The sequence below is a fragment of the Podarcis tiliguerta genome (genome assembly GCF_965153285.1).
Source record: "Podarcis tiliguerta genome assembly, chromosome: 5".
NCBI classification, from domain to species: domain Eukaryota; kingdom Metazoa; phylum Chordata; class Lepidosauria; order Squamata; family Lacertidae; genus Podarcis; species Podarcis tiliguerta.
Genome location: NC_139538.1, coordinates 10,864,636 through 10,879,776, shown reverse-complemented (window position 1 = coordinate 10,879,776; position 15,141 = coordinate 10,864,636). Strand labels below are relative to the sequence as shown.

Here is a 15,141-nt window from a genome sequence, read left to right as displayed (position 1 = left end):
GGAGAGGACAGATTTTTCTAAATGAGATTGCAGAGTACTCATTGGCAATAAAAATGTGGCTTTAACAGTCGCAATGTAAGTATTGAACCTGAAGGAGGAGCGGAAATATCTAGCCATTGTAGTGGTGGGCCCAAATGAGTGATAAATTTGTAGCAGGGATTTTGAAAGATGAATGACTCCCATGACTTTACTCTTGGCTATTTATTGGTCAGTATTCACTTATGTTGATCATGTTCTACTCCAAGATTTACATTTTACTTTATCATAAAGATTCAAGAACAGGAACATATTAATTAAATTTGCCTGACTTGCATTGCTAACTGTCCAGAAGCTCTATATATAGATATGGATTAGATATAGATATAGATATAAAATTCAGCCACTGTCTTTTTCTTCGCTTTTTCAAAAGGTATTAATGGTTTCCTAGTTGGAGTCTAATTAAGTTGTTTTTTTCAAAATGGTTAAGCCCCAGCTGCTACAAATATTACATTCTGTTCACTGTGTTATTCGAAATCAGGAAATTTAGTACACCTATTTATTTATTAACAATATTTGTATACTGTACTATTGCATCTTGCAAGCAGTAGACTTACACATTTTTAACATTGTGCAGTTGAAAGCCGGCCAGTCGATTTCCCACAAATTAATTGCACCCAAAGTGGAGACCTTAAAAGCTCCTTTTACACCAGGTTTCCCAGCACTGGAAGAGCTTTTTAAACTTTCTGCCTTGCTTACTAGGCAAATTCTGCTCAACACATGGGAAATGGGATATTCTTGCAAGATCCCCATGAGATCTAGTGAAAGCATCCCAGACCCTGCACACCGAGCGGAACTTGACCAGTAAGTAAAATGAAGAGCTTAAAAGCTCTCTGCTTTGCTTGGGTAAGGTCCGCTAGATGGTTCCAGAAGGTAAGGATGGTTACACAACTGCAGTTCCAAGAAGATGATTAGAGTATACACATTTTTGCACTTTTCCTGAAACATAACACCTGTACAATATAGTACTGTACCATCCAAAAACTGAGGTTTTGTGCAACTATATTAAAATGTCCAAAAAAGACCATAATGTGGTTGCCAGGCACACCTCTAAGAAAAAGCTGGATTCTACGGAGGGTGACAGATTTCCCACCCCAGATCTAGAAAATCAGTTTCACCCAAGAGTGGCTGGGGTTGACCTGGCCTGAACTCCTTCATCCAAAAAGTGGGGGAGTCAGCAGCCAGTCTGTAATTGTTCACATCTAATAACCACTTTTTAAAAAATAACATAGCCCATCACTCGGAGAAATTTGCAGCCTCCTGTACTCAGCCAAACAGCCTCTCCCTACTAGAAGTAATAAGCCATGAAAGGCAAGGGTTGGTTGCCTAGACCAGGGGTTGTCAGCCTGTTCCCTACCGCCCACTAGTGGGCGTTTCAGGATTCTCGGTGGGTGGTAGGGGGTTCTAAGGCACAAGTTGCATCCTCCTTCCATCGAGCATTGGTGGGCGGTAAGGAAATTTTACCATCAAGAAAGATGCATTAGTGGGTGGTAGGTATAAAAAGGTTGACTACCCCTGGCCTAGACTTTACCAAAAACCTTGTCCACATCCTTGGATCTCAGTAATAGACAATCCTACAATGAAACAAGACCAAATGGAGCACAGGCACCTTTGTTAATAGAGGATTCCATCATAGCACTCTCAGGGCCAGATTGTAAGAGGCTTCTAACCTATTGAAAATTAACTTCTGGATGGCACTGAGAAAATGCACTGATAATGGGGGAAAGTTTCTTTGCCCCCAATAAGTGGCACACAATATGCCTGATCATTAACTCTTACCCATGTTTGTTAGTCTTAAAAGGCTTCTAGTCTCAGTGAACTACCTGATGATAGGATTCTGGTCCCCTGCATGAAACTTTTGGCCCTAAACTACTCAGATACGACGTTGATGAACGCACTGAACACACTTAGTTATCTTTAATAGTGGAAACATACACTCTACTGTCAAAAATGAGCAATACAAGTAAGCTAAAATACAAATATTTTGCTTCTGAGCAGCATTATTTTTGTTGTATCCATGTACACAGTTTAAAATGTTAAAGATACACTCTCCTGCCATTGAAGGTGTTGTTATTCATACTGATTTAGTGAATTTGAGTTCCCTAAAGAGACCTTCAATCCTGCTTATAAATTACTGTTCAGTGAAAGTGCATTGGGAGCAAGATATTGGGGTTGTCCTTTAACCTTTTTACATCCTTGGCTATGATATTATTTCCTAATAAGCCATCTTGAAGGTTCCAGTAATATCAGGATGTTGGTGTGAAAAGATATAATGAAAACTTAATGCATTTCTGCTTCTATTCTACATTGTGTCTAGGGTAGTGAACCTTCCTACCTGTGTTTTATGTGTTTCGGTGGCGCTGTGGTCTAAACCACAGAGCTTAGGACTTGCCGATCAGAAGGTTGGCGGTTCGAATCCCCAAGACGGGGTGAGCTCCCGTTGCTCAGTCCCTGCTCCTGCCAACCTAGCAGTTCGAAAGCATGTCAAAGTGCAAGTAGATAAATAGGTACCGCTCCAGCAGGAAGGTAAACGGCGTTTCTGTGCGCTGCTCTGGTTCGCCAGAAGCGGCTTAGTCATGCTGGCCACATGACCCGGAAGCTGTACGCTAGCTCCCTTGGCCAGTAAAGCAAGATGAGCGTAGCAACCCCAGAGTCGTTTGCGACTGGACCTAATGGTCAGGGGTTCCTTACCTTTACTACTACAGATGCGTATTGAGGGAGCTTAAATTCACCAGCCCATTTGGGGCGCGGGGGGGGGGGACTTAACTGCTCTGCACATAGTGAACTCTAAACGTATAAAGAGAAAGCTTGAGTGCCTTTAATACAACCAAAACCTTTAGAACCGATAATGTCATTGGATTGTTGAATTGTCTGTATTTTAAGATGTTGCCAGTTTTACAGGCTAGAAGAGCAGAGCAGCAGCGCACCCAATCAAGATGGCAAGCCATGCCACTGTCACTATGCAACAGACTTGGAGAGCCACAAAAGCAGGCAGGCTGGCAACGCTGCCAGTTCTTGCTCTGAATTCTGGAGTGACTGACATGCCTGAAGAGAGAATGAAAACATTTTGTTCTTTAGACTTTAGGGGTTTGGGATTTCTAGGCTGAAAATTTGGCATTCGGGGACAGGAGTTTCACATCGGCAAGTATTGTTGCCCCTGGGAAAGTGACTCATGTTCTTTGCAGGACTCTTCTTTTGGGGAAAGATTCTTGAATCAGCCAACCTATAAGCTGATGTTGAAAATACAATGGTTACCATTGAAGAAGTGGGAAGCAAATATGTTGGGATCTGTTTCCAAACATTAGACAAGTTTAACTGAAATACGTTGCATTTAAGGAATAGTTGTTCCCTCACGGAGTTTAACAAGAAAATTCTAGTAGTAGGATAACTTATCATTACTATTGCTATTGAAAATGTAGTGCTATGGTTATCTTAGCTGCTGTATGGACTAAAAAAAGTGATGCTTTGCCAGGGCTTTGTGCTCTCTTAGGCAAGATTGGGGCGGCAGAAGAAAGTAACCAGAAGTAGAGGTGATGTAGAGAAGAATCCTGTGGAACAGAGGGGGCAGATGAAGCATGTTGTGGGGTTGTTTTTTTCAAAATATAACTGTTGCAGAAGTGGTTTCAAAGAGGAGCTTAAAGAATAAGGGAAGTGGCATGTTGAACAAAGTCGGTTATTTGAGGGAAAGGAATAGCATGGCAGTTTTTTTGGGGGGGGAAGAGTGAACAATCTGCATATATGATGAAATTAGATTCTTGATAAACCTTGTTTATTTTGCAACAGGAAGTTGCTTTGGCACAATAGAGGCAGAAGTCTTAGCCAAGCTTGGAAATAGAAAGCAAACATAATTTTAAACAAATATTTGGAGTTAAGTGTACTGGAATATATCCTAAGAGAAGTTAACTTAAGGAAGTTTACAGAAGGCACTTTTCCAATCCCTTCCTCCTTCAACCACCCATGTCTGACTGTGGGGGCTGGGAAGGCACAGAGTGGGGCTGTGGTGGGAACCTTTCTTCTATGTACTTCTTTAACTTAAATTCTATTAGCATCTAAACCACTATATTCACTCAGTTGATAAATCTAGGAAGTAAATGGAATTTGATGGGAGTAAATGAATTTCTTTACAACTTTTGATTTGCACATATTACAAAAGTTTGCTTTTTTGTTGCAAATCTAGTCTATCTTTGTGTTAAATATATTCTTTGTTTGCTGTTGTACTGTTTGACTGTCTGTATATACAGTGGCATAGCATTTCAAAAGATGAAGGGAATGCTAAGTTGCTGCTGTTTCACTCTTAACGCTGAAAGGAGGATTTTTGACTTAGCCTTTCTTTTTTGTAAATTAGCATATGCTAGACTCTGGATAATTAGGGATTTGTGACAAAACCTAACAAATTATTGTGAAGTTATTTTGTTTTCAAAAATCGTGGGATGAATATTTGTGTGGCACACCTTCTGTTTTGCTGCTGCAGCAGTCAAATTACTTTGCCTTTCCTTTGCTACTACAGCAGATGTTTTCAGTCTTTCTGAGTCCACAGCTCCCTTGATCAACTACATGCTTTCTGTGGCACTCTTGTGGGTCTCAGGAGCCCATTTATGTCACCCCTTGCCGGCAGAGCTGGCAGCCCCTCACCCTTTTTCGAACACCCTCCCTTGTGGAGTGTTCACTCAGCCTCCGCTCTGCTCCCCTCTCCGTGGGTGTCCACTGGGCAGCCACAGCTGCCCCCCCAGTCTCTGAGCTGCCCCCTCCACCCCAAAGAGAGGTGCCTCCTCACAGTGCCCCACAGGGGCCTGGGAAGCACCCCCTGGCCAGCCCCAGCAGCACCATTCACGTGGGGAGCTTGTAGCCAGGCTGCAGCAAGAAACAACTGTGCAAGCCTTTGGGAGGCAGAGGCCCAAGAAGGCATCAGAGGAAGGAAGGAGGGAGGGAAGGGAAGAGGGACAGAGGCCAGTGTTGCCTGTGCCACCCCTGACCATTCAAGGCACCCCAGGGTGCCACGTCACACTGGATGAAAACCACTGTACAGTGGAACCTCTACCTGCGACCATAATCCATTCCGGAGGTCCATCTGGAGGTCGAAATGGGTTGCTGGGAGAGGCGCCATTGTGCGCAGGCACAGGCGGTGATTGCCCACTTCTGCGCATGCGCGAACGGCGATTGCCGCTCCTGCACAGGTGCAAACGGCGGCAAACCTGCCGGTTACTTCCGGGTTTGCCGCGGACGTTGGGCTAAATGGACACAAGCGGAGGCGGACGTAAGAAGAGGTTTGACTGTACATTTGTTGCCCATCTCCCTATGCTGGATCATCTCAGGTTACATTAGTGTCATAGAAAGAACTGGCTACTTCCCTTACTATTGAATTTTGAGAAAGAAGCCTCCAATACTATCATTGCCCCAGTTTCCATGAGTTAGGATGCTTGCGTAGTGAAGTAGTGCTCCCCACATGACCCAGGACCTCTTGCTTTGGCCTGTCAACATGCCCCTTACCACTGCCAGACTTAAAAGAGGCCTTAGAAGATGGCAACACTTTCTTACTGTAGCAGTAATCAAGACTTCTTTATGAACAGAAACTACCTTGATACGTGCTATTAATACATATACCTATTTCTATTATTTTATCACATTCTAGTGTCCCACTCTATCACAAGCAAGGAGGGATGGAAATAGCAGTAGTGCTGTAGGGAGAGTTGGGAAGTTGGGGGTGCTTAGTTCTCGTTTATTCTCTTGGTTTGTGTTGCTTCCAAAAGTTCACTTCCTCCAGGTGGACCCCTATGAGACAAGGTAAACAGCTGTAATGACCCCTTGTGAGGAAATGTAAAGCACGCCACTCCCTGCTCCCCACCACAAAAATGTCCCTGTAATATACAGATCTTCCTCTCAAAAGTAATTATTTTCCTGGAATACGCCTGTTGAGAGAATTTTCTTTCTCCCCTTTATTTTCCAGGTTGGTACCTTGATTAGACACTTGACCTTCAGTCAACTCTGCTAATCTTGGAAATAAATATGTTCAAAATAATAATAAGTTTAGATCCTTGCAGTGAAGATTCATACGGAATGAATTCCCAGAGTTGAAAAACAGTTCGTGTAAAGAAGACCGTAGCAATGTTTCTAGATTATATCAAAGATCCACATCTTGGTACTTTACAACATACAGATAACAGAACATCCAATAATGTGATCATCATGTGAAACAGAAGCCTGTGTAGGATCTGCTGATCCAAGAGAATAAGAGGTTGCAGGTATGTAGAAGTTGTTTTATCCTCAGTTTTTCTCATTCTGATCCATAGATTGGCAAAATACCCTGCAGAAGATTATTTACCTTGGAGATGAAAGGTTAAATCAAAATATTTCAATTGTGTTTCTGCTAGGTGCAAAGTGGAAAACATTTCATAAACATGATACAATATACTGAGTAGGAAATATTTCTAAAGATTCGAAAAGATGCTTTGTCCTAACTTTAAGCACTGGAAATAGGCTTCAAGGTTTTGAGAGCTGTTTCCAAGGAATCCTTTCAAATCTTGATGCCATGACAACTTGCTTACATTAGCCATTAACAAAGACTGTCAACAAGAGTAAAATTAGAGCTCGTATGTGGCTCAATGAGAGCAAAGTCTTAGTTTGAATATAGTACTTTGGGCAGCATCCAAAATACATTTCAGATCTGCTTTCCTTTTCGATTAAAATGTATAACTATTTTGTTCACAAATTTTACATCTGTAATTGCAGAAGTAATAAATATAAGCTGAGGAACTATGAGAGATATTGAGATTATAGAGACATAAAGCTAGAATAGCATTAAACGGTATCTAACCTTTTGATAACAAAAGTATTGATAGAAGGATTGGAGCCAAACTAAAGTAGTATGTTCTATTGAATTCAAAAGGGTTTCATTTAGTCATGACTAACTTGTCCAGTTGATTTAAGTGGGACCTAAGTTTAACTAGCTTTTTTGGATCTAACTCATTTTCTTTTTCTCCACTGTTCACTAAAGAAGATTGTCTTTATAGACTCTAAGCTTTACCAAATCTATAATCCCTTCTGTTTAATACTTATAGCTGCTAGTTGTATTTTAAAAGAGCTGTGTCTTTGATATTCCTTCTTTCCAAAAATCTACATTCTGGAGGCGTAATTCCATGTGTCAGCAAAATAAATGTATACACATTCTAAGTACAGACAATCTCTTGCCATTTCCTGAAAAAGAAGAAACGCAAATGCCAACTGCTGTTTTGATCCAACCGCTCTATAATGGGAAACTTCAATTGCCTGCTTCCTCAAATAAAAAGAAAATTAGTGTGCTTTCCAGTTTTAACTATAGAACTTAACTTTAAACTGCCAGACAAAATTTCTTCCTTTAGAGCTGAGTTTTAAAAAGGCATCTCTACTGTTCTTTCTCTGGGCCAAACTGTATGTTATTCCAGGAGATGGTTGTTAGTTTGTTTTTTAGGGGTGTGGCACAAGACCAAACACAGAGCATCACACACACACACACACACACACACACACACACACAAAACGCAAAAGTGAAAAAGATTTCCCTGACTATGTCAAACAATTTAATAAGCATTTTTTCTTGTACTTGTTTGAGGATCATTTCCCTGTCTTTCCTCCAAGTTGCTTACAGTAGCGTACAAGCTTCTTCCATCATGCACATAGATTTTATCCTCACAACAATTCCATAAAGCATAACTGGCCCAAGGTTACACAGAAAGCTTCATAGCTGAGGGGGGATTTCAACCTGGGATTCTCCATTCACAGACTGATACTAACCACTACACCACACCACCACTTTCCCTTTCAAAAGAGCAATGCAGACTTAGAAACCTGTAAATCTGATTGCAAAAAGTGGCCCAGGAGGAAGGGGTTAAGCGCCTTCTTACCTGAGCATCACTGATGAGGTCAAAATCTCAACCCTCTACAGGTGTCCCATATGACCTCACAGGTGGTGTTTGACAGTTGGCATGATTGTGGGGCTAGGGAAGCATGCTTCTATTTGTGGTTGGAGTCCCCAGTTATACGCATTTCTTGGTCTGTAGTATATCAATATATTTCTAACATTCTGAAGATTCCTATGCAGATGTATCTACAGCTCTCACTTTTAAATGAATGGGACAATCAAAAGCAAAACTTACCCTCAAAAGAATTTGTAACGTGTCTCTTGGTAACTGCTATAATTTCTAACACAAAAAATAGAATGCACTGCAAGGTTTGCAGCTACTGTTGTGGTATAAAAATGTTTGGAATTTGGGGATCTTAGCGGGGGAAAGGCATAATTTGAAAGTCTCTGATGGGTCAGAAAACACAGAATATTTTTATGCCGTATAGTGGGATGTCATTAGTTAGACCACTACAAATGATCTCTATAATTGATTGACTTTTCCAATGCATGAAATTTGGACTTTTATGCTAGTCTCCTTATGCAATATTCATTTTACAAAGTATCGCCCAAGAGGATTTGTATGTTATGTTCCTTGGTTTCATACTCTACAGTTAAATAACATCTCTTTTAAAAATCTCACTCCTCTGGCTGCTTTGCCATCCTTGGAGGAAAAAATACTGGGTACCACGCCACACATCACCTTCTCCCACTCCTTGCAGATGGGAAGGCTGCTATGAAGAGAAGTTGATCTTTATTGCAAATTGAAAAAACTAGGGAAACATTACTGCTGTAAATGTAATTCACAGCTCCCACCTACATTTTCATTTAGTTGGGAAGGGGATTATAGACTTCTCACATTGTACACCGTTTGTCCCCAGGCTGATACGCCTTTTTTTTAAAAAAAGTGGTGTACACAATTTCACATACTTCAGAATAATGGGAACTGAAAAACATAATAGACCTGACCTTTTCCCATACATCCTTGATTTTGATCCATTAGTGTTTTTTCCCTGACAGTCTGAGACATCTCTGCAGTTGTGTCTGCTAGGTATTTTAAAGCAAGATAGCATATTCGGGAAGATAAAGAGTTGTACAGGAAGTGCCTAGGGGGCTGCTTGTTGCATAAGACAGGTGTCACTTTTCAAAGCTTGCATATGAAGTGTGGCTAGCTGACAGCTCTAGGGTTCTGGACATGCAACAGCACAGCAAAATACCATAGCCTTCCTGCTACTCTAAACTTCAGTAGCGGGAGAACTGTGTGTCAGACGAAAGAGGCGCCTTAAGATTTCTTACCAAAAATCCTTTGCACTGAGTAAGGTTTTTATGTTGACTGACTTAAGGAACAAGAGGATTAAAGTAAAATCCTGTGAGCAAAGTTCAGAGTGGGCTCGAAAGATTTCTGTGTGCAGGCTATCTCTATGCCACAGCCAGAGATCTCCTGAAATGACAGAAAATACAAGTGTCCAGGAACCAAAGTGTTTTATTTTCTAGAAGCAAATTGGTGAGACGACTCTTAAGAAAGGCATGTACTGTTAAAACTCTGGGTAGTTTTGTGGGAAATTTGCTTCATTCTGATGTGAAGTCTCTTGCGTTTTTAATAAAACCTTCACAAAGGAGGCCAGAGAGCAGTTAGAAACAACATCTTTCTCTTTTTTTTGCTCAACCAGGTGGCTTTTTGTATTTTGCAAGAGAGATTGTTTGGCGAGGGGAGATAACAGCTACAGCCATGAATGTGTCATGGCAATATTTCTGTAGCCCAGCTTTTGTACCAGGATGTTTGTAGCATGCCAGAGCAGTGTTAGCTCTTGCCTCTCACAATAAGCCTGTGTCCCTGGCAGCCATACCTGTTTGCTCTGGTAAGCCCTGCCTGTGACTTGCCGCCAAGTTTGATGGCTGCTGCTGTTTCCATTTTCTCTTCTTCCTCTTACCTGACTTCCAACGCTTGGTGGGTATAGGACATGTTCATTATTATTTTTTAGGCCTTTATTGGGTAAACGTAAAGAGTTGATCACTATAAATGTGCTTCCGCCCAAAGCAGTGACGTAGCGTGGGCCGGCCGCACCGGGCGCAACATCGGGGGGGGGGCGGGCGCTCGCACTCGAGTGCTAAAATCCACGGGTTAGGGGGCGCAAATTACTTGCCTTGCCCCGGGTGCTGACAACCCACGCTACGCCACTGGCCCAAAGCAAGAATGGCTGCTCACTTTCTGTTGAGCAATAGTTGGCATGATAACTTGATTATGGCAGATGATGGAAAAGCAAATTATTAATGATTGTTTCCCATGTATTTTTATTTTCTGTAAAGTACTGGAAATGTAATATCACATGGACATGTGCATGCTACTTAAATATTACATTGTTTTTGTTTAGGTTTTCCTGCGAGAATCTACTAACATAGTCTTTTGATAACCTCAAGAGAAGGTACCTAATAAAAATGCCTCCAAGACCATCATCCGGTGAACTGTGGGGCATCCATTTGATGCCACCAAGAATCCTAGTAGAATGTCTTCTACCTAATGGCATGATAGTGACTTTAGAATGCCTCCGTGAGGCCACCTTGTTAAATATTAAGCACGAACTTTTTAAAGAAGCTCGGAAATACCCTCTCTATCAGCTCCTTCAAGATGAGTCCTCTTACATTTTCGTAAGTGTTACACAAGAAGCAGAAAGGGAAGAATTTTTCGATGAAACACGGCGACTTTGTGATCTACGACTCTTCCAGCCTTTTCTAAAAGTCATAGAGCCAGTAGGCAACAGAGAAGAGAAAATTCTGAATCGGGAAATTGGTGAGGCTTATTCATTTGTTACAAATATTTATATGCCACATGACAGTCTGCAGTACAATTTTTAAAATATGTAAAGGAAAGTGGCCACAATTTGATTCCCCTAAAGCCTATGGGCCTTTCATGAGAGTATGGAATCTTGGAATTGTAGAGTTGGAAGGGGCCCTGAGGATTATCTAGTCCAACCTCCTGCAATGCAGGAATCTCAGCTAAAGCATCCATAACAGGTGGCCATCCAATTTCTGCTTAAAAACCTCTAATGAAGGAGAGTCCACAACCTTCTTAGTTCCACTGTCAAATATAGTGAACTGTCATGTGATAAAGCCACTGTGATGGAATTATGAGTAAATGGTCTTTTTGGTTGTGTAACAAACTGAGTACAGTGGTGCCTCGCAAGACGAAAAGAATCCGTTCCGCGGGTCTTTTCGTCTTGCGGTTTTTTCGTCTTGCGAAGCAAGCCCATTGACGGATTAGCGCTATTGGCGATTTAAGGGCTAAAAACGGCTTTTTAAGGGGTGGGGGATTAGCGGTTTTGCTGCTAAAATGCTTTTAGCAGCTTAGCGATTCAAAATAAGGGGTTTTGGAGCAAAAAAAAAATTCAAATTTTTTCGTCATTTTTCGTCTTGCGAAGCAAGCCCATAGGGAAATCCGTCCTGCGAAGCACCTCTGCAAACGGAAAACCCTTTCGTCTTGCGGGTTTTCCGTCTTGCGAGGCATTCGTCTTGCGGGGCACCACTGTACATCATGTCAGAAACTGCAAATTGTTCATTAAAACATGATTTCAAAGACCGCTGAGCTCTTAACGTGATTATTTGGGATCTTGCTATTAATTAAAGCAGGAATGGGGAACCTTCTGTGCGCTGTTTGGCCTGATATTTATTTCCTCGCACCCTGTGGTTCAACTCTGATAGGTGAGACCACTCACCTGTCAATCATCTGATAATAGGTGACTGATAGATGTGTGAACCTGCCAACCTGTCACTTTACTGGTGGGGGGAGGAGCCTGCTGGAAATGTGCTGGCAAAGCAGCAGCTGGAAGGATTGAACTCTTCATCAGCTAATGAGCAGAAACTTCTATCTGCTGTCTGCCAGTGTCTGCTTTACCACTATGTTCCTTGCAAGAATCAAACTGCCAAAGCAACACCATGCAGGATTTAACATCCCTGCTTATCATCTGACGAGCCAGTTTCCCGTGGGGCGGGGGGACTAGTGACAACAACCAAAGCAAAATTGAACCCTGTCCCGCCATCAGCTGACATCACTCAGTGATAGCAGCTGATAATATTGTGGGTTTGGGGAAATGACCTTGTGGGTGAATTGGACCTTATGCGGACCATGTTTGGACTGAAGGCCAAAGGTTCCTCAGTCCATTAAAGCATGCATATAATGTAGGATATTGTCATTGTTGGCAATCTGTATGAGGCAGACAAACTTTGCACATATTTTTAGAGTGCAGTACTCCAGCGATAAAACGGTTGAGGGACCTCTGCATTTATAATCTTGAACTAACAGTGGTATATGAAATGCAAATACGCACAGCATGTATTGAGTATTCAAGCTATTCATGCACATATCTGATGTGGAAATGAACATTAGTTTATTAAAAGCAGTTGAGTCAGCAATACCCTTTTCACTAGAATAAGAAAATCTTGTCACATTTGCTGGTTTTGCAGAGTCTGGGGTGCTGCTACAGTAACCAAACAACTGGATGCTGTCAGGTGAGGGTGGAATCACAGTGTTGAAGGGCAAAGAGGAGATTTCCCCTCCCTTCAACACTTCACAGCTGCACTAGGCCAACTGTGCTATGCTGAGTTGTCTTTCAAGCTGTTTTCTCAGTTAATTACGTTTTACCTGAGTGCCACTCTTTGTTGACTTGTACTTGCTTTCATTGTGATGGTGCATACTTGACAGTGGGTCAACTTTTTTTTATTATAAATTTAATAATTGTTCGCGATCATGGGCATTTCTTTATATAAAGATGGGGTAGAAGTAAACTTTGGTGCAGCCTTTGGAACCCTTTTGCTTGACCTGGGGAAAAGTTCCAGAACATGTCTAATCTTACTTAAGCAGAATAGTTGCAGTGGGTACAGAATATGCTTCGCTGCTGCAGCCCCTTGAGCTATGGAGACAATTGCTGTAGCAGCCCAGCCGTTCAAGCAAGACAGAGCTGAGCTCTTGTGGGAAGGGGTAGAGGACAGAGTGACAGGAAACTATACTCTGAGGACTCACTGTTTCTGAAAATGTATCAAAGAGAATTGCTCTCTCCTTCTTCTTTTTTAGGTTTTGCTATTGGCATGCCAATCTGTGAATTTGACTTGGTTAAGGATCCAGAAGTTCAGGACTTCAGAAGAAACATTCTTAATGTTTGTAAAGAAGCAGTAGATCTGCGAGATGCTAACGCACCCCATAGCAGAGCATTGTATGTCTGTCCCCCAAACATAGAATCTTCGCCCGAGCTGCCCAAGCATATATACAATAAACTTGATAAAGGTAAAAGAAAAGAAAACACAATTCATTGCATTTGCCAGATTGGTACCAGATTAATGTGAAGCTGCTTGAACAGTGAAATTCAATCCATTTCCCCCATATGCCCATTTCATTTCAGCGTGAGTAATCAGCTCAGTGAAAATAGTTACATTTTCAGACATGTCGTAGCGCGCTCAGTGCACTCATTTTCTTCTACTTTAGCAGCATTATTCAGATTTTTCCCCCCTGTTATTGTTAGGGGCTGCATAGTAAAGTTCCAACAAAACAGTCTTATTCAAGAAACCTGAAGGGTCACACCATTGTTCTGTCCCCTCCCAGCCTTTCTCCTTTCCATTTTAAAAGTTGCTTAAGTGGAGAGCTAAGAGGAACCCATAGCTTGTTGCTGCAGCCCCAAAGATTGCATATTCTGGATAGAGAGTGCTGAATTGTGTTTTAGGTCTTTTTTGCTCCTGTATTTTCATTTTTCTGTAATTAGTTATGTGGGCATGATCCCTGATGTAACCTGACATAGTTTCCTTCTGTTCCAGGACAAATAATAGTGGTGATATGGGTAATAGTCTCCCCCAACAATGACAAGCAGAAGTACACTTTAAAAATCAATCACGATTATGTGCCAGAACAAGTCATCGCTGAAGCAATCAGGAAAAAAACACGAAGTATGTTGCTGTCATCTGAACAGCTAAAGCTCTGTGTGTTAGAGTACCAGGGGAAGTATATTTTAAAAGTATGTGGTTGTGATGAATATTTACTAGAAAAACATCCCCTGAGTCAATACAAGGTGAGTAAACATCTGGTTCATTTTGAAATTTAATGCTTGTTGTCAGAGTTAGATCTTGTGTGCAGTTCAGGGGTCGGAAGAGAGGGATTTGCATATGAAAATGTGCAAAAGATGAAGTACTGAAGCCAGGTTTCCATTTTTTTATGTGCTTTTATTGGGTGTGATTTGGCGGATTCACTGGGGATGTTAAAAGTTTATGATATTTTCCTTTCAGTGTGGTTCACCTACTGTTACTTGGCAGGGTGTACATTGAAATAGATTGCTTTTCATTTTTAGACCAATCAATCCCTTCCTGTAGCTTGGGAGATGCAATCAGATGCTCGCAAACAGCTGCTTTTGTGGTGTCTTGAAATAAGCAGGGAAGAGTATGAATTAGGGCCATATTTCAGGGCTAGACCAGAGGTTTTTATGGAGTGGGTGTGGGTGTGAGAACCACTTTTGCCAGTGCTGAGACTGTCGGGCTGCATCCCTGTGATCCAATCCACCTGCAGCGCTGCACAAGCCCAGGATCTTAGTGTCTTTTTCATGGACGTGGACAGAACTTACACATGATTTGTTAGAATGTTGAGAACTAAAGTCTGCGGTCAAAAACACATAATTTAGTGATGCTCAAAGCGTGTGGCACACCACACTGATATGGCAGGAGAGGGTGGCAAGTGTGGTGATAAGATTCAAGGGCAATTAAAGAAACATTTAAACATTTTAGAATACAGTTGTACCTTGGTTCTCAAACAGAATGCGTTCCGGGAGTCCGCTTGACTCCTGAAACTGTTCAAAAACCAAGGCGCGGCTTCTGATTGGCTGCAGAAGCGTCCTGCAGCCAATTAGGTAAAAAGGTAAAGGGACCCCTGACCATTAGGTCCAGTCGTGACCGACTCTGGGGTTGCGGCGCTCATCTCGCTTTACTGGCCGAGGGAGCTGGCGTACATCTTCCGGGTCATGTGGCCAGCATGACTAAGCCGCTTCTGGTGAACCAGAGCAGCGCACCGAAACGCCGTTTACCTTCCCGCCGGAGCGGTACCTATTTATCTACTTGCACTGGCGTGCTTTTGAACTGCTAGGTTGGCAGGAGCAGGGACCGAGCAATGGGAGCTCACCCTGTCACGGAGATTCAAACCGCCAACCTTCTGATCGGCAAATCCTAGGCTCCGTGGTTTAACCCACAGCGCCACCCACATCCAC

At 42.1% G+C, this 15,141-nt stretch overlaps 1 protein-coding gene across 2 annotated transcripts in view; it reads left to right on the top strand.

The window, feature by feature from the left end:
• Positions 1-15,141, top strand: part of PIK3CA (phosphatidylinositol-4,5-bisphosphate 3-kinase catalytic subunit alpha) — a 42,947-nt gene that overhangs the window by 8,905 nt on the left and 18,901 nt on the right. For both annotated transcript variants that reach the window (XM_083441984.1, XM_083441983.1), the window contains exons 2-5: positions 5,981-6,275; positions 10,282-10,697; positions 12,975-13,184; positions 13,709-13,959. In XM_083441984.1, coding sequence (XP_083298110.1) covers positions 10,346-10,697; positions 12,975-13,184; positions 13,709-13,959 — 813 coding nt within the window. In that variant the 5' untranslated portion in view covers positions 5,981-6,275; positions 10,282-10,345. The remainder of the gene's footprint in view (positions 1-5,980; positions 6,276-10,281; positions 10,698-12,974; positions 13,185-13,708; positions 13,960-15,141) is intronic.